General features: G+C 43.7%; 1 protein-coding gene across 1 annotated transcript in view; it reads left to right on the top strand.

Moving 5' to 3' along the window:
• Positions 1 to 18,967, top strand: part of ches1 (checkpoint suppressor 1) — a 59,733-nt gene that overhangs the window by 19,253 nt on the left and 21,513 nt on the right. Inside the window, exon 2 of the mRNA XM_068708652.1 lies at positions 8,271 to 8,870. Coding sequence (XP_068564753.1) covers positions 8,289 to 8,870 — 582 coding nt within the window. The 5' untranslated portion in view covers positions 8,271 to 8,288. The remainder of the gene's footprint in view (positions 1 to 8,270; positions 8,871 to 18,967) is intronic.

The following is an 18,967-nucleotide window of genomic DNA, read 5'->3' as shown; positions in this document are numbered from 1 at the left end:
AGAGCGGTGGTCAGGAGCTAACCAGTGGGACACGCTCTCCTTTGATGATAATATATATGTTCTGATTCACATATATTGCACCTTTAAAGACCTCCCCCCATTAACTTCAATTAATCTAGCATCGCTTTTTGATTATTCCATCACTGGAGGCATGCCAGGAAAAACAAGTATTTCTTGAAATGGAAAGGTAAATAGTTGTTTGTGTGTTAAAGTATGCAGCTAAAGCCAAGAAGTGATTAGCAATGACTCCCGCAGGCTGTTACTGCGGTGTGTGAATGGGTATGAATGTTAGATAGTCCTGATGGACAGGTGGCACCTTGCAGGGTAGCTCCTGTCATCAGTGTATGAATGGGTGTGAATGATGACATGTAGTGTTAAAGAGCTTTGAGTGGTCGAACGAAAGACTAGAAAAGAGAAATACAAGTACAGTCCACTTAGCTTAGCTTAGCATTAAGTCTGGAAGAAAAGGGAAGCCCAGCAGCTAGCCTGGCTCTCTTCAAAGACTTCAACACTAAATGTATCTTTTTTTAACACAAATAATAAATGTAAAAATTACATTCTTTTGGTTCAAAGGCAAATAATATGCAAAAACAAACTACTTAAATTGTAAGTTTTACATTTCTGTACTACATGCTAATGCTGATCTAATCAGATCTGCAGTATATTATAAAATGTTGAACTATTCTTTTAAATGAAGCGATCAGCTGATGGTTCATGACAGGAGACTAACCGCTCTGTTGGTCTTGTTGAAGTGCACAAACACAGCCCACAGTAATAAAGTGGTAGTTCTGTTTCTAACAAATGATCTTTAGCACGTACACCCTCCGGCTCGCAGGAGCATGTTAACTAGACACCAGCCGAGAGTTTCATCTGGGCCTTTTGGCTACATTTGTCATTTCAACCGGCAACAGCAATGATCAGCCTGCAAAGCCCGCGACTTGCATGTGTCCTACATTAATTAATTGTCTTTGCTGAAGGAGATTCAATGATAGATTTGTTAGCCTCTTAGCTTATCAGATCTGGGTATTGTAGCAGTTTGGAATCCAAAACAGAATCCCACCTTGTGAGGATCTGGTAGTTCTCACAAAACAACATGTGTTGATCGCCACAACAGGAGAGCGCACTGACTTGACCTGAAGTGAGTGACTGAGAAAATAAGGGACTGACCGAATGAGCAACCAAGCAAGTGGGTAACTGAGTGAGCGTGCACCAACGTGTTATTGCATGTGGTGTGTCATGGCTATTGCCATGGAAGTCTGGAGCCCTGAGCCGGGGCTTTTTTTAAGCTTGACCTGACACACACACACACACACACACACACACACACACACACACACACACACACACACACACACACACACACACACACACAAACCCTGCATTCCACCAAGGGACCTCCAGGCTGAACACTCACATAAGTCACCTTCAAGCATCCACATTCGCAACCTCAGTTTGCTTTAGTGTGTCTGCATGTGTGTGAGTCTGATTGTTCTCCGTCCTCAGAGAGCGAGGATGAGCGTGACTTCATGATCGCTGGCTGCTGATGAATCATACCAAACTTACTCGGTGTTTGCCTGATGCAGATGTCTGTTTGCCTTGTTGGTTAGCCTACTTTGGAGTACATGAGGCTGCGTGTGTGTCTTCCTGAATTATTCACTGGCAATATTTGATTTTCTTGCACCATACATCACACGTGTCCTTTCTCAGCGTTTGCCTCTAAGTTCCTGTGTGTACATCCGCTTCTCTTTCAGCAAAGCAGTACACTGCTGTTTACAGCATAAGCAGTGGCCTCATTGATGTGTTTTGTGCTATCATTTTTCAATGTGAAAGTTCTGGGACTCGGTTCCCCTAAATATACTGTATATTATGTGCTTATCATCTGCTTAGTTGGTTTGCCAATAGACAGCGGGGCAGTGTTTATTCTCTAGCAGGACCGGCTCTGTACTCTGACTGAGAATGTTTGGGCTACAAAGCAAGGACCCATTTCAACTTAAGTAAAAGGAGTTGGACACTGCTGGCAGAGACTCCCATGCAAAGATCTAAACTAATGCACATTCACACACCAATGGCACAGCCGTCGGGAACAGTTTGGGCTTCAGTATCTGCCGTGGAGGAACAACCTCAAAACTGACCTAATCAAACACGTATTATATATTATATTGTAACTCATTCCCATGCATGCTGCTCAGATTAATCCCTGAAATGGTCTCTTTTTAGCACAGTCCTGCTAATAACGGAGCTAAAGTTACCGGAGGTTCCATTGACGTGCATTATGATGCATTCAAGCTCTATTCTGTGAAAATTAGTATTGGGCGAAGTTGAATTAAAACATAATCATGATATGAAATCTGTAAAATGTAGTTTTTGGTGATAAACTTGAATAAATCCAGTTTTCACATGAATATAAAATAGATGTTAGAGATGAATTATGAGCTGTGGAACTTCATAACACTAGCTCTAAGCAGCTTATAATACAATATTAAAATTAATAATGACTAGATTCTTTTAATCAAGGCAAATATTTATTTTTTCCTAATTATTTGAATTGTGTTTTTATGCAAATAGATGACAATAACAACATAAAAGCATAACGGTTTACTCTGATTTTGGAGCCTTGCTGTAAATTATAGTTGTTAGAAAGTAGCTGAAGATTTGTCATTAACAATGACATGACATAGAGGAAAGCTGCTGTTTGAATGTCTGCTTGTCGAGCATAAAGCGCTCCACTGTTACTCTGGTGAAAAGTCGTTCTCTGCACGGACCAAATCAGTCCTGGGAGGAAAAGGCAGAGAAAGCCTGTGTGCTTGTGTTTGTGTGTATGTGTGCGTGTTTATATATGTGTGCGGGGGCGACTGTGTCAGTGGCCCGGTAGCCAGGACCGAGGGGTCAGGAGCAGTCCTCTGGGACACCCTGACCCCTGACCTCTATTCCATAACTCTTTGCTGCTGTGGATGATATAAAAGGAAGAAACGGTCAGACCTCATTGGATGTGATTGGTCCTGCTCTGCTTCCTTAAAGCCCCCTGGAATCCTGACATTTGTCGTTAGGGAAAAGCAGAAAATACAGAAGAGGGGAAACAATTTCATGGGCTGAAAATGGAGAACATCACAAGGCTTCCTACAGCCGGTGTTGACATATATGTAGCAGGAGTTATTATTTCCCGCTCGCTGAGAGAGTTCTCATTTTCTCCTTCTCTCTGTTGGTCTTCCTCTGCCCTTCCATCCGTCCAGCCAATGTGTAGGAGGGATAAAGGTCGTCCTTTTGTCATCAAAACTCCAGATTAGTTTTGCCTCGGTGCATCTGACTCTCTGCTTTATCACTGTGGCCAGAGGAGCCACAAGGTTCGGCTCACCCCTCTGCAAAGTAATAACTCCTACCAGCTACTATTGCATTTGCCGCCGCTATCTCCTACACTACTATTACTACTCCATTCTGGGGTAGGAGGATTATTTTCATGGCACCGGCTTTATTGGGCTCTATAGTGAAGACTGACAGGAAAGCGAGGAGCAGGAGGATGTGACATGCAACACATGTCACGAGCTGCGATCACACTGACAAAGTTGTAATAGAGGCCCAGAGCAGAGCATAAATGCGCTGCTGACGGCATGTCATAAGCCTATCTTGGTTAGATTTTAATATTTCTGCATTGATGTGGTTTTGGGGGGGTACTGTAACTTGACGACTTGGGGATTTCTCTGAAAGTCAGCTTGGCTAATATTGCGGCAGGCTTCGGTGCAAGACAGTGAAATGAAAGACATTATTGAAATCTTTCTTCTGTCGGCACACAAACCACCCGCACGTCATACAGACAGAGCTGCCAACAGGGGAATAAAGATCTTCTGAGGATTACGTAAATGTGGCATGTGATTTAGACAAGTATCTGCGAGAGCATGAATGCAGTGTAAGATGATTACACCGTCAATTAGAGCACATGAATTATCATACACCCTCTCCAGTCTCAGGGGGGTTTGATAACCTCCTCCCCTCCATGTAAACACGGGGGGCCCCTGCCCACATGGTACAAAGGCTTCAGAGAGTCAGCAAGGTCACATCCAATTGTCATCTCTAAATCTCAAAAACAAAGTTCCCATCTCAGTTTATTGACATTCGAATGTTGATTGACAAATAAATATCTTAGACAGCTTCTAATCTGTTAATTGGTCCACTATTAGCTCTTGAATGTGCAATAGCACTATGTCTTCCCCCTTCATTCTTTTATGCAGACGACAACAGAGCGCATTGATCTGAAAAATGTTTGCTTTTAATGGCACCATTGTTACCTGAGGCTCGATATGACTGGAACCAAGCAGCACACTGAGGACGAGTCAAGGACCTTTAGGTCTGTCAATATCTTTTCAGACATATCCTGGCAAAATTAACCTCAAAATCATTTTTGAGGAAGATTAATGTGCAAATCTTACATAGGTGTACTACCTCAGAAATGGGACTTTTATCAAATTGCTATAAGGTGATGGTGATGGTTTACTGCAATATGTCCTCTAATGATTCTGAGGGTTCTTCTAGGATGTTTTTTTTCTATTAATGGTGCGTTGTGAAATATATATCTTTTTTAATTAACAGGAGAGCTCATTCTTGACCTTGGAAATGGTAGTGTCACAAAACATGTTATACTCAAGGTGCCCTTTAGCTTTTTCTACAACTCAGTTGTTAAGTAGAGCTTATTGTTTATACATTTTTAGGATTAGGCTTCTTTGCTTTTTTTTGCTCCCATGTCATAAGATAGAAATGAAGCTGGAGCCAGGAGCCAGGGTAACAGCTGGTGTGGCTCTGTCAAAAAGTGACTATATCTGCTACCAGCATCTCTAAAGCTCATTCACTGACATGTTATATCTTGTTTGTTTAATCGGTACAATAACCAAAGTGTTAAAATGACAAGTTGTGGTTTTAAAGGGGGTTATGTACCAGACTATTTCTTAGCCAGGTGCAGTCACACCCTGTCTTGTCCTCATTGTGAGGTTGCCAGGCAACCAGTGGAGACTCTGGTGAGCCAACTGGCTGCTGGTGGCTCCACACACACACACACACACACACACACACACACACACACACACACACACACACACACACACATGAGAGTGAGGGGTATGGATCTGCTCATCTAACTGAAGCCGCTAAGTGTATTTCCCAAGATGTTGAATTATTCCTTTATCTTTGAAGTCAACACTTTGTGCTTTGGATGAAATCATAAGGGATGGATGCATGTCAACAGATCCATCTCCATCACTTTGCAAACTCCATCTGCGGATGAAGATCATGAGATGTGGTTGAAAGCTCTGGAAAAACTAAATGGACCTTGAGTCAGAATTGTGTTGTCAAAGTCAGATAAATAGTGCCGGTAACAAAGGATTGATCCAAACAGCAAAAACTGAGACGTTGAAACTAGAAATTGTAGAATATAATTTTCTGCTGTCATTTATAATAATGCCACTGAATAAAGGGCAGGGTTCGCTTGTGAGACTGAGGAAGTTTGAATGTTCAACACAGTTGCCGCGGTAATTGTCCGCCTTTGTTACCTGTCAGAGCCTTATGAAACCTATATTCATGGCAGGCATAATAATAGAAACAATCTGACTTAAGTATACCACCAATCTCTAAACGGGGAGAGTCATTTACTCTAATTGAGTGGTGTCATTTTAAGTCCATGTTATCGGAGTGCAAACAGAGCCACAGAGGGAACAGATCACAGCTGCGTTAACTCACACTGCTATGCACAGGCAGTTGATGGAGACTGTACTTATAGGCAGATAGTCACAGAGTGTACTTATGTTCTGATGCAAACACATACAAATACGTGGGGGGAGGCACATGCACACGCTAAGCCAAATGTGGACATGCCAAACAGAAACGAACACAAATCAAAACAAAGCATGCAAACACAAAGGAGATCCAGAGAATGAAGACGACAGAGACAACAGCACAGCCATCTGTCAAACAAATGTGACACACACACACACACACACACACACACACACACACACAGCAGGCATCATTTAGTCTGAACTTGAGCGATATCTGCCTTTGTCCTTTAGCAGTTGGTCCTGAGGGGCCGCTGTAGAAGTTGCATGAAAGTTTGTTTAGAGCTGAGCAAGTGTGTTAAGCTTTATGAGAGCCCACGGGAAACACGCACACACACACACACACACACACAAACACACAGGCACGAGGCTTGGGCGGCAGCTCGCACTGGCCCCAACCAACAGTGAGGAGTTTGTTGTCATAGCAACAGTAAAATGAGATGACTTTACTGTCAGCCGTAATGTTTCATGGCCCCCTTGCCGCTATGGCAACATAACAAGGAGGAGGAAGAGGAGATGGAGAGGAAGAGAGCATCAGAGCCATCTCTGCATTCCAGCGGACTCCTACCAGGAGCAGAGTCGCCGCGGTGCCCTCACTTCCTTCTGAAGACAAACGTGCGCGCAGACACACCGTCACACACGTGCATAAATCCACTCGTGCAGAGAGACGCACGCACACCTTCAAAAGCCTGTCAGAGCCCCTTCCCACCTCGCCCATCCCTTTGATTATACGCGCGCTATTTTCAGCTACGGCGTTATTGTCACTGGGGCAATTTGAATTCATTATGCTCAACGTCAATATTGGTGCAACAACGGCGTACCTCAGACAGGTACAGCTTGTTGAATGAGCGCTCAGTGCTGTCACAAAGTGTGAGAAGCGAAGAAGAGAAGTGGAGAAGAAGATGAAAGACGCAGCGTCGTGGAGAGAGTCGGATGGAGCAGCAGGGTGACTACAGGCTGGCCAGCTGTACGCGCAGCAGCTATACATCACGTGTCTATATTTAGCTCAGTCCTTCCTACAGCCAGCAGCAATGTTACGCGGAGGTATCGCCGGTAGAGAAGTGAAAAGACGGGGAGAGGTGGAGGAACGACAGACACAGCTGGGGGGGGGGGGGGGGGAATCAGAGAGGAGCCGAGTTGTTTTGCTCTGTTGCCATGGTGACAACGCGACCGGAGCTGTAGTGAACTGACAGTTCTCACGGCACAGCGGGTTGCCACGGGTGACAGCTGTCAGTCAATCACGCGGAGTGAGGGGACAGATCGGCCGATGATCACCTTGGATTAGAGAGTGATACAACATATCTGGGTTTAATCCCCACGTCCCAAAGGCCTGCTCTTTGGTGTGTGTGTGTGTGTGTGTGTGTGTGTGTGTGTGTGTGTGTGTGTGTGTGTGTGTGCGCGCGTGCGTGTGTGTGTGTGCGCGCGTGCGTGCGTGCGTGCGTGCATATGTGCGTGTGGTCATGCCCCCTTTTTGCCAGAATATGTGTGTGTGTGTGTGTGTGTGTGTGTGTGTGTGTGTGTGTGTGCGTGTGCGTGCGCGTGCGTGTGTGTGCACATGTTGGTGTGTGTTGAAACATCCACAGGGTGAGTGGAGCCGATTCCATTCAGCTGTAGCTGCTGCCTGGGTCCTTCCCACAGCTGTGTGCTGGAGGACAATCAAAGGCCTGGTAGTGAGCCCTCTGATTGTGGTGTCACACTCAGACCCGTTCCCCTCCAATTACCACACTTGGATTAGCAGCGTCTAACGAGCACAGCGTCGCTCTGATGTCAGGAGAATTATGGTCTGATTAGAACAGGGTTGGGCTTTTGAACACACTAAGTTGTTTCTTTCTTGTCTTGGCAAATCTCCCGATCGTGGTCACCTCTGGTCACCTGCTGTGCAACTAAGTCTGACCATTGGACGCTTTTGTGATGTTGTAAATCCATTAGTTAAATTCTGCACTCATCCATAGCTCCAACCGTGACACTTTTCTCCTGGCGTAGAAATGTCAAAGCACCCGAGTCATCTTTGTGACCCAACAACCATTAGACCTTTAACAGTATTCACATGTTATGACAGCAACCCCATGTAAAGTCAATACTTTACTGGTACTCTAGTAATTAGAGGGTAGTTGTACAAAGCACGATTTCCTCAACCAATGAAGCACTAAATTTGCCACTCCAGTCAGAAGAGAATAGAAACCCCTAGAGAAAAGGATGATGTATACTTTTCCCCTCAGATCTAACACAGCCTAATTGGGAATTTGGTCAAAATGTTGTTGCGTGTCTCCACCCTTTGGCTTTTAACAAGAATTGAGGCTTTATGTGAGCAGCCAACTAAATTTCACAAGCTGACCTTGTTTCTTTTTTCTCTTCCCTCCTTCTCTCCTCCCTACGTTCTCTTTTCTGTCCCTCCTTCCCCTCTGGCTCTTCGCTTCCTACCCTGTCTCCTCTCTCTGCTGTCTTCCTCTCCAGGAGTGAGCCCTGGGCTGGATGGGACCCACCATGCCCCCCAGTAAGAAGGCCCAGAGCCCCAGTAGTGGAGCCAGTGCCTCGCAGGGTATGAGCCCGCCGTATCGGCAGGGGGACGCCGCCACAGCAGCATCCGAGGCGGAGGCGGCCGACCTCTCCCTGTCCCTGTCCGCCTCCTTCTCCAAGGCCGAGGACGAGGAGCTCACCAGCCTCTCCTGGCTCCACGAGAGCACAGACCTCCTCAACAGCTTCAGCCACTCGGGACTGCGTAGCGTCTCCCCCCTGCAGGACCCCGACGGTCAGCACCCCCGCTCGCCCTCGTCCTCGTCTCCCTCCCCGGACGACCCCCTGCTCGGCGATGCACACTCGGCGTATGACTTGGCGGCAGGGGCCAACAGGAAACCGCCGTACTCCTTCAGCTGCCTGATCTTCATGGCCATCGAGGACGCGCCAAATAAGCGGCTGCCTGTGAAGGATATCTACGGCTGGATCCTGGAGCACTTCCCTTACTTTGCTAGCGCCCCCACTGGCTGGAAGAACTCAGTGCGCCACAATCTGTCACTCAACAAGTGCTTCAAGAAGGTGGATAAAGACCGGAGTCAGGTAAAGACATCAGCAGTAGTGCACCGCAGTGTTGGATAATGTTTACTTTCCCTCCAGCTAAGGGCTTCTATCTACTTTTACTTTGTGGTTACCAAACAAAGTAGTACTGAAATGTATCCCAAAAGACATGATACGATTCGTCTTCAGTTCATTTATTATTCTTAAACCATATTTTCTTAAGACATGAGATGTCCTGTGACCTAAATGCGTCCGAGTTGTTCCTTTAAAGTGAAGGGCAGAATCAATGTGGTTGGCAGGCTACAATGTATCTGCTGGAGTCACTAACTCATTCTGTGATTTAGCCAAAGTGGAATTTCAAAATAGAATAGCTGTTCTCTGCTAACCATACATCATGATTTCTATGCACTCGGCCAAAGATTGCATTGTCGTGAAAAGGCTGCTCTGTATTGTGTTAACATTTTACAAGATAGTGAGTGGTCTGTTTATGTTTGTGGAGTTTGTCTGTGGATTAACAATCTAGCGTTAGCTAGATCAGTTTCCAGCACCATACGTTGTGGCTACAGTGGAACACTGACCAACAGGTAATGCTAGCAGCTACTTTTAAAAGTCAATGGGCCTCATGAGAGAAGCACCTGATGAACTGATTGCTTCTTAAGTGTCTTGTTGCAGTGATTTAGGAGAACTTGCTGCAATCTTCTCGTATTTTTAATTTTCTCTTACGAACACAATTCAAGAGAGGTCCAGAGAGTCATGTGACCTCACTCTGCTGTCCAGACAACGTTGTTCACTAATGTATTGTATTCCTTCGAAGCAATTTTAAGATGGAAACCCTGTATAAATTTCACTTCATAATTGACATTATCCTGTTTAACTCTGCCATTCGAAATGATAGGCTAATGTCATTCTAAATGGATTCATGTGGCCTGACGATATCATCATTCATTTACATTGGCTACTGATGCTATCGTAAAACGCCTCAATCTGTAATGATTTGACCTCCTCATGTTGCCGTCATCCCCGCCTTGCTGTGGCGAGATGTTTTTCATACCGAACCATTTCTTCTTTACTTCAGTGGCAGCACAACCCTCAGGTGACACGGCATTAACAGCTCTCTTTATTTGTCTTCAACAGGTCCTTTAATTCTGCCGCTGTTAAATATCACAGACTTCCTTTATGGATCTCTGGAATCAGGACTTTAATATAGGACATATGGGGCAGGACGTGTAGCCTTATATGGTGTTAGTGGAGCGTTAATAATGCCGATGTACTATTCTCATGAAGGCACAGGTGCATTCATCGTGTTTACCCTGGTCATAGGTATCTGAAGCTAGGAGCATTTTCTAAGTCTGACGTTGCTCAGACTTAGAAAATGCTTTTTGTACGTTGCCCACTGTACAAAAAACAGTAAAAACAAAGTTATGATAAGAGTTCCAAAATATTCTTGCATGAAGTCCAATGTTTTAAGATCAGTTCAGGGCTGAGCAGCAGCTTGTCGAGTGTCAACTTGGGCAGAAAAATTGGAAACTGGAAAGCAGTCCTCGCTGGATATAAGGCCACTTTTGATGTAAAAATAATTTAATTATGAATTAGTTTCAAGTAATTAAGCTATTATCTCACACAGTATATGAGCTACACAAACTCTTTGAAGTTGACTTCCAAGTAAAATATTAATAAAATACTGATAAAATATGTGTCAGTGTCACAATTAAGCCATGGTGAAACAAAAGATGTACTCATCCATATGATTCTATGATTTTCCAAAAGTTCTTATTTATTTAATGTACTCAAATCAAAATAAATTATGTCCAATATAATATTCCTATTTCCTTCATCATTTTAATATCATAGTGCGTGGCTGTACGCTGGTTTTCACAATATTGTGACACTGACTCAAATAATGCCCAGTCCCAATCCAAACCAATGCAGGGATTTTCTTAATCCCTTTTCATTAGTCATATTCTGAATACGTATATTGTAAAATACACTTCAGCCATATGGTGAATACAGTACGCAGCCCATTACTCCTCCGTCATGTGTGGTTCTCACTGGCTTCACAGCCAGACGGTTATCAGCGGTTTGCAGGCATATCCAACTTGAAGTCAAACATATTCTGTATTTTGTCTACAGCTGTACCAGATTCGGCCTTATCAATAGTTGATGATCTCTGCTTTCATAGTTCTCTTTCACTCAGACGTTCTGCGCTTCCCCAGTGGGAACAGCATTTCTCCTTTGATTTAAGTCTTGATACAGTCTTTAGACTGGCTTTCCTATCCAGATTTTACTCCATTAAATACTCGGGGTAAACGGGAATGAATCCCTCACTCAATTAGCGCTAAATTAATACTGGAGGATTTAATAACACGGATGCCAGTAGACTTCAGATTCCATCTTGCCCGAGGGTGTTGGGGGTGTGGGGGGTGTTGGGGGTGGGGGACAAACAGCGATGATCGATGCTGGCTTTTCCTGTTCAGTTGATAGAGATTATACTGGAGGATATGGGAGCTCGGTATGCTTTCCCTGACCAGCGTGTGAACCTAAACTCTTCCTTAGGAGTGTGTGTGTGTGTGTGTGTGTGTGTGTGTGTGTGTGTGTGTGTGTGTGTGTGTGTGTGTGTGTGTGTGTGTGTGTGTGTGTGTTGAGGAACAAAATGGTTGAAGTATGAAGAGAACATGGTGTGTATGTGTGTGCATTCATGTGTGTATCTGTGCACACACCCTCACGCTATGCTGTCATCTGGCCCTTGACTACAACGGCACAGTTTCTCTTGTATACATATCTCCATAGTAACTAGGTTGCAGTTGACATAAAAGTATGCTGTTGCTGTAGCAACGGGAAAACTGATTTGGCTTTACTGGCTTAGGCGTGTGTGTGTGTGTGTGTGTGTGTGTGTGTGTGTGTGTGTGTGTGTGTGTGTGTGTGTGTGTGTGTGTGTGTGTGTGTCGGAGCACTGAGGTAGTGAGTGGGGGAGAATGAGTGTATGTCCTCATCATGCGTTATAGGCACATATGTACGTGTGTGTGTGTGTGTGTGTGTGTGTGTGTGTGTGTGTGTGTGTGTGTGTGTGTGTGTGTGTGTGTGTGTGTGGAGCAGCATGTGTAGAGGTGATTTTGGCAAGGACAGCCTGTCTTTTCTTCCTGTCACTGCACACCGTTTAAGACAGCACGCTAATTAACCCTTCAAACCTATTCCCCTCGCTCTCTCATGCACACACACACACACACACACACACACACACACACACACACACACACCTCCAAACACACACAGGGCATGTCTGACACAAACAAACAAGTGCGCACATACACACTCTGGAGCATGCGTGAATGCGTTAAAGGACTCACATACGCACACACACATGCGTGAGCGCTGTGTCGGTGTAGAAATTAGGGCACATCTCTGCAGACTCCTACTCTACCTGCCAAGCGCCGCGCTTTATCTGAAGCAGCAATTACAGAATCTCTGTAATTTCAGTCCGACTCCGCCATTCAGAGCTTTTCACTGAGAATATCTGCATGTGAATACTCCAGCTTTTTTCTCCCTTTCTCCCTGCTTTGCTTTTTCCTTTACCTGTTTATGTCTTTTTGAATCGAGCAGGCAATTACAGGGTCTGGGATATTTTTTTCTTTATGTAGCATTATACTCTGCACTCGCTGTGGTAAAGAAGGAAGACGAGGGGTTTTGGTTAAGGGCAGGTCAAGTGATCGCTGTGAGTGACAGACAGAGACACACGGGGGGGGGGGGGGGGGGGGGGATAGAGAGAGAGAGAGAGAGAGAGAGAGAGAGAGAGAAGCAGGGAGACATGGCTTACTGTGAACGCACCAAATCATATTTCCATCAATTTACAGAGGTGGAGATTAATATGACAGCGGCCTATTTGTTCCAGTGACTGTATTTCTGGGTCATATCCAGGCAGATGACAAGATGGGGACTAGTTTAGAATAAAGCCGCTCCTCCATTGGTGTGTGTTGGTGCGGTCTGCTGTCGGAGAGCGTGAGAGAGTGTCCCAGCGTTGCCATGGCTTTGTTTACTAACAGGATTCTTCTCTGTGCTGAATGACATGCCTTTAATGACAAGTGTTGTTGCCCTCAGACTTCTGGATCAGTGCTGAAGATCAGTGTTGTAACAGCACGACTCTCTCACACACACACACACACACACACACACACACACACACACACACACACACACACACACATGCTTGCTCGCTCACAGTGACTCTCAAAGCCTCTTATGAAATCACAGCAGAGACAACAGGCAGTTTTGTAATCTAAGGCTCACTATGAAGTCTCTCGGTGTTGCACTTAAGTGTGTCACCTCTAACCTAACCTCGGATGAGAAGCGCCCTTGATTCCTTTACTCTTCGACTCGGAGCGTTATGAACTGTGGCATTTGGAGTGAGCTTAGATCTATCAGCCCGAGGTGCTTTTTTGACGCTCATTTATCAGCAGGGGCTGCCACTGATGTGTCTGCAAAAGTGAATATTATTCTACCGTGTTCTCTCAAGTCACATACACGGTAGTTCTTTAGGTTTCACTTTCGTAATGTTTCCATTTAAAGTGTGCATGTAGAAGAACACTACACTGTTTGTTTTTTGTGCAATTCATTTGTAGGTTTTTGTTATGAATAATTTGACACAGAACACGTATTTTATGCGGCGCAAACTCGTAATTTTTTCTGAGCTTTCACACAAATAAAGGCATCAACCAATCACGTTGTGCAGAAAGGACATATTCCAAATTTACACTGACTAACTAACTTTATTACTCCTTTCAACCTTGACAAAGGCAGGGCAGACCAGACCCACTCCTTCTGTTATTCCCCTTCACAATAAAAGCCTAGACATATATGCTGTGTGACTGTTTACCAGAGGGAACTTAATAAAAAGCTTGCATTAGCTTAAACTACATACCTCAGACAGACTGCCAGACGCTGCTCTTTTCATGTCGTTTAATGGTCACGCCCCCGGTGTGTAAAGGCCTCAACACTACCAAAGACAAGATAAACCCACTGAACGCTACCTGCCCAGTATACAGCAGACAGAGAAAGTCAGCAACTAGTTGGTGAACATAGTGGAGCGTTTAGAAGCTAATGAGCCAGATATTTCCCAGAGGAGTTGGTGGCGACCAAAACAGACATAAAAGAAAAGACTCCAAATAAATGCTAATGTGTCTGCTGGATATGCACAAACAGTTGTTGGCTAACACGTTAGCCAACTTTATGCTGTCTTAACAGCTTGTTCCACTTAATAATGCTTTAATAAGCTATTATAATATATAGCAGACTTTTACTATTGTGTTATTTCTGTCATTGTGAGTAGGAGGACAAACCTAGTTGTCACATATGATTTGTTTAGTGTTCCTGTAGCCTAAGTGAAGCCATTTGAACATCTGTAGGACTGGTTCATGGCCGTGTCCACAGGAAAATGATGCCACCATGACAAGTTCAGATGGAACAAAATTCTGTAAATGTCTTCAGTGTTGGCAAATGACCTGCAACGTTTTTAAAAGTTTGTGTATTTGTGAGGAAAGCAAAGAGTTTCATGGCTGGGTTGTAAAAGCCAATGCAAAAGACTGCAAACACATACAGGAAAAGCACAAACTGGGGCAAGCTTTAGCTTAAATTAGAACCACATGGGAAACAGGTTTGGTACTAGTGGAAGGAAAGTCAATTCATAACACTTGCAGAAGAAATTTCCACATATTACTCCGCCCCATTATGTATGTAGTGACAAAAATATCGTGGTGTCCGACCAACGTGTACCACTTTCACACCCAACAGAGCCTCTTTGTCCTGTTGTCTCTTTGTTGTCAAACGGCCTTCAACGAGAACAGAAATGGCCTGTATCAAGCTTTATCAGAAGAAATCCTCCCGTTGTTCTTCTTGTCCCTCTCTCTGTGTCTCTCTCTGCTTCTCTCTCTCTCTGCCTCTTTCTGCCTCTCTCTCTGCCTCTCTCTGCCTCTCTCTCTCTCTCTCTCTCTCTCTCCCTCTCTCTCTCTGCCTCTCTCTCTGCCTCTCTCTGCCTCTCTCTTTCTGTCTCTGTCTCTCTCTGCCTTTCTCTCTCTCTCTGCCTCTCTCTCTCTCTCTCTCTCTCTCTCTCTCTCTCTCTCTCTCTCTCTGCCTTTCTCTCTCTCTGCCTCTCTCTGCCTCTCTCCTCTTCTAAAGCTCTGTGTTCCTCTCGTTGTTATGCATCCTCTGCTGTAATTCTCCGCTCTTTACAGTCATGCTTCCGCTTCATTTCGCCTCATATTGTTTTTATTCAACTGTACTGAATATCTTAATTGGCGTTCAGACATGTATCCATGCTTCTCTATATTAATAATCCCTGTTCATCTGTATATATAGAGAGAGAGATATACACAGTAAGTAATGGTGGCTGCTTTTATGGCAGTGGGTTAATACGGCTTAAACACAACCAGGGTTGATGCTTTCACTCTGACTGTGGATGTCCATCATAAAATGATATGCAGTCCTAATACTTTAGATTGGTAGTATAGGTTAAGTCATATTGCTCATGAAAATGCTCTGAACAACAAAGCCTCTTATGACGATGCCATCATGTTTCTCTGCACAGAGAGTGGCAGCTCCGTGCTCTCTGTGCATCATACATCTCTTTTAATCTCATTTCATTGCTGAGCTAAAAAACAAATTTACTTTCTCCTCCCTTAACAACCACAATGAACAGTTTAAATGGGTCTCTACTCAGTTTTGATGAAACTATTGAAAGCTGCATCATAACATCTGTTATAATTTAGCAGTTGATTGAAAAGATTGTTTTTGTATTAGAATGAAATACCATAAAAAGAGCAAAACCAATCTCTCCATACTTTCTGACTTCCCTACTCTGTCTATGGCACCAAGGCTCAGGCCTGTTTTGAAGCCTGGAGTTTGGCATTTTGGCCGTCCCCATCTTGGTTTTGGCCGTCACTATCTTGTTTTTTTGCAACCAGAGGTGACACGAGCGGGTACAACTGAAATCTGGAGATGTAAATCTTTCGTTCTAAATAAGAGCCGGGCACTGTAGTTTTTAGCAAACATTACTTAACAGGGGGAAAGTGTGCACATGTTGGGGACTATTTCCAGCTGTGGATTAATACACATTTGGAGCTCTAGTGAGTATTTACAGCAGCATGGTGGTGCATGTGGGATTGACTGATGAAAATAAATGGCTGTGTTCATTGTATTAAAGCAACATGTCAATCAATGCAACAGTGTGGCTCATTGATGTGTTTTGAATAGGTGTTGTACAACAATGGGGCTCTATGGCACAGAGGAATACAATATATGAGGCTTATGTATGAGTTGCATCAGTTTGTTGTCTTTTTATGGGATTCATTGACAGTAACTAAAATCATCTGGTTAACCCAAAGGAACATTTTGTGACATGTGCTCATTTGTATTGCTTAGAGTTGATGAGAATGCCATTGTTACCACTCTCAATAGATATAAAGCAACAGCCATTCGACTGTTAGCTTAGCATAGCATAACCCCAAGACTGAAAACAGAGGAAATCAGCTGGCAAAAGTAGAAAAATCTCAAGCACCTCTGATGCACCAATTAACTGATTTGTTTATTCATGTTGTTTGTTTAATATGAAGTAAAATGTTGAATGAATGAATGAATAAAGTCAATGTGTAGATTTTACTTTTGTTACTAATTAAACAAATATCCAACATATCGTATTAATTAGTGAGCTTTAGAGGCGTTGGTGATGTTGTTTCCTTTGAACTGAGCCGGGCTAGCTATTTCCCCCTGTTTCAGTCATTATGCTAAGCTAACTGGCAGTAGCTTCATATTTAGCATACAGACATAAGATTGCATATATCTCTCACCAAGAAAGTGAATAAACCTATTTCCCAAAATGTCAAACTAATCATTTAGCCCATTCAACTATAGTATTAAAGTTTTGTTACATTTTTAGATTAAATATGTTGTTATGAACAATTTAGTAATCAGGCGATCAAATGAGGAGGGGAAAATTATATAGTTCATCTTAATTAACTTTCGCTAATATCAATGTCCGTTCCAACCACATCTACCATGTAAAGTGCCTTTGAGTACCTTTTAAAGCGCTATACAAATAAAATGTCTTATTATTGTTTTAAAAACAGGAAGTCAGTGGTAAAGTAGTAAAGCCTGCCTTTTGCTTGATTTGATTGGCTGCCTCGATCAAGTGTGACATTGACAAGCGGTGCGACTCCGTGCCTGGCACTGAAAAGATGAGAATATTTTAAGTTTTATGCGCGTCTAAAGACACCTTAGTGAAAAACAAACAGACTTAAATAATGTAATCATAAACCATAAGGTTTCCCTGAATAAATAAAGGTTTAAAAATAGCAGTATGTTCCCTCTTAAATGATAATTCTTACATTTTTTTTCACTTCTCTACCATAGACAACTTTTTCATATCACCGTGAGGATATTCACCATTATCATGATGTCCCATCCCTACTCTTAGTGTTGTATTTGTATTTTTGTGGATTTGTTTGTCTAAAATGAACTGTCCTAGTTTGTATCAAGTCATGATCTACAGTTTATGTGTGACAGGTAAACGTACAGTAAATGTGAAAAGATAGGCTGTAATGCAGTAGCAGTAGTCTGGTGTTGCTAGTGGGTCAGTGACAGCAGGACTTTTTAATATCTCCCACTTCCAAGTGAGACCAGCCCCCACAGCTTATATAACACAGGAAACAGATGTTGGCAACACACAATCATCTCTCTCTCTCTCTCTCTCTCTCTCTCTCTCTCTCTCTCTCTCTCTCTCTCTCTCTATCTGTGTGTGTGTCTCTCTCTCTGTCTATCTCTCTCTCTGTGTCTCTCTCTGTCTCTCTCTCTCTCTCTCTCTCTCTCTCTCTCTGTCTCTCTGTTTCTGTCTCTCTGTCTCTCTCTGTCTCTCTCTCGCTCTCTCTCGCTCTCTCTCTCAACGCCTTTGTCTACTCTTTCTTCCTCTTTTGTCTTTTGCTCACACTATGACGTGTCCAGGTCAAGTTACAGTATGTATGTTTTCTCCATCATAAAAATATCTGTACATTACTCAGTATTGTGCTGTTTTATAACACAGAGGAGTATAAAAACTGCTGCTTTCTAAAACAAAACCACTACAAGCTGGTGTAGTAACACAGATACATATAATTAAATCCATTTCCTTTAAGTGTAATATAGCTTAAACTTACAATTTGAAGTCTAATACAGTGGCAGTTTCTCGCTGAATGAGAGTAGGGGTTAACATTTCCAGTTGTTTGATTACTTGTTGTGTAATCCTGCTCTTTAGCTGCTAAATACTACAGATATGTGACTGTTTTCTAGCACACAGGCAACACCAATAACCACATCATCAAATAGTGCTCATATGTGAGACCAGGTGGGATCAGAGGATGGAGAGAACATGATCTAAATGGAGATCAAGACCACCTGCTTTTACGCTGTAAGATCCACCGTTGTGGAGGCTTCCTATTTTTAAAATCTGTGAATCAAAGTTGAACCCCCCTGAAAACTTAAAGGCAATCTCTGACCTCAAACACTTTTTATGATAACACTTTTTGAGACACTCAACTTTGCGAATTTGCCAGAAAATGGAAAGTCCATTTCACCTCCTCTCGCTTCCAAGCCCAGATGATGCCTGTTGCCAAGGCGACCGCTCTAACCCAGGTGACGGACCCTTCCTGTGAGCTGCGCCCTGTGATTGGCCTATTGACCGGGGGGGTCTACAGATTGAGCGTTGTGATTGGCTGGCAGAAGCAGGGGACCCAGCAGACAGAGATTCTGTAGAGAGCATTGATTTAATCGGCTGGCAAGCGGGCAGACAGTAGGCACACACACACACACACACACACACACACACACACATATATTTTGTATGTGTACGCAATCGGCTGGCAGGTGTAAGGGGAAATTTGGCCCAGTGGGGGTCACCTCTGTGGGAGCGAGTGTATGTGTGTGTAATATCATGCGCTCCAGGAGAGGCGTTGCTGGCAGTAATAGAAGCACTCCCAGGAGCAGACCACGCTGGGTAATATCACACTCCCTAGGGAACTTGCCATACAAACACTCCTCCTCACACACACACACACACACACACACACACACTCAGCAAAACACGGCACATATGGCCCGCGTTCAACACGGCTCACATACTAATG

This window comes from Cebidichthys violaceus, unplaced genomic scaffold (assembly GCF_023349555.1).
Source record: "Cebidichthys violaceus isolate CVI_PGR_0920_01 unplaced genomic scaffold, fCebVio1.0.p SCAF_14, whole genome shotgun sequence".
Lineage (NCBI taxonomy): Eukaryota > Metazoa > Chordata > Actinopteri > Perciformes > Stichaeidae > Cebidichthys > Cebidichthys violaceus.
This window is presented reverse-complemented; position numbering and strand designations above follow the sequence as displayed.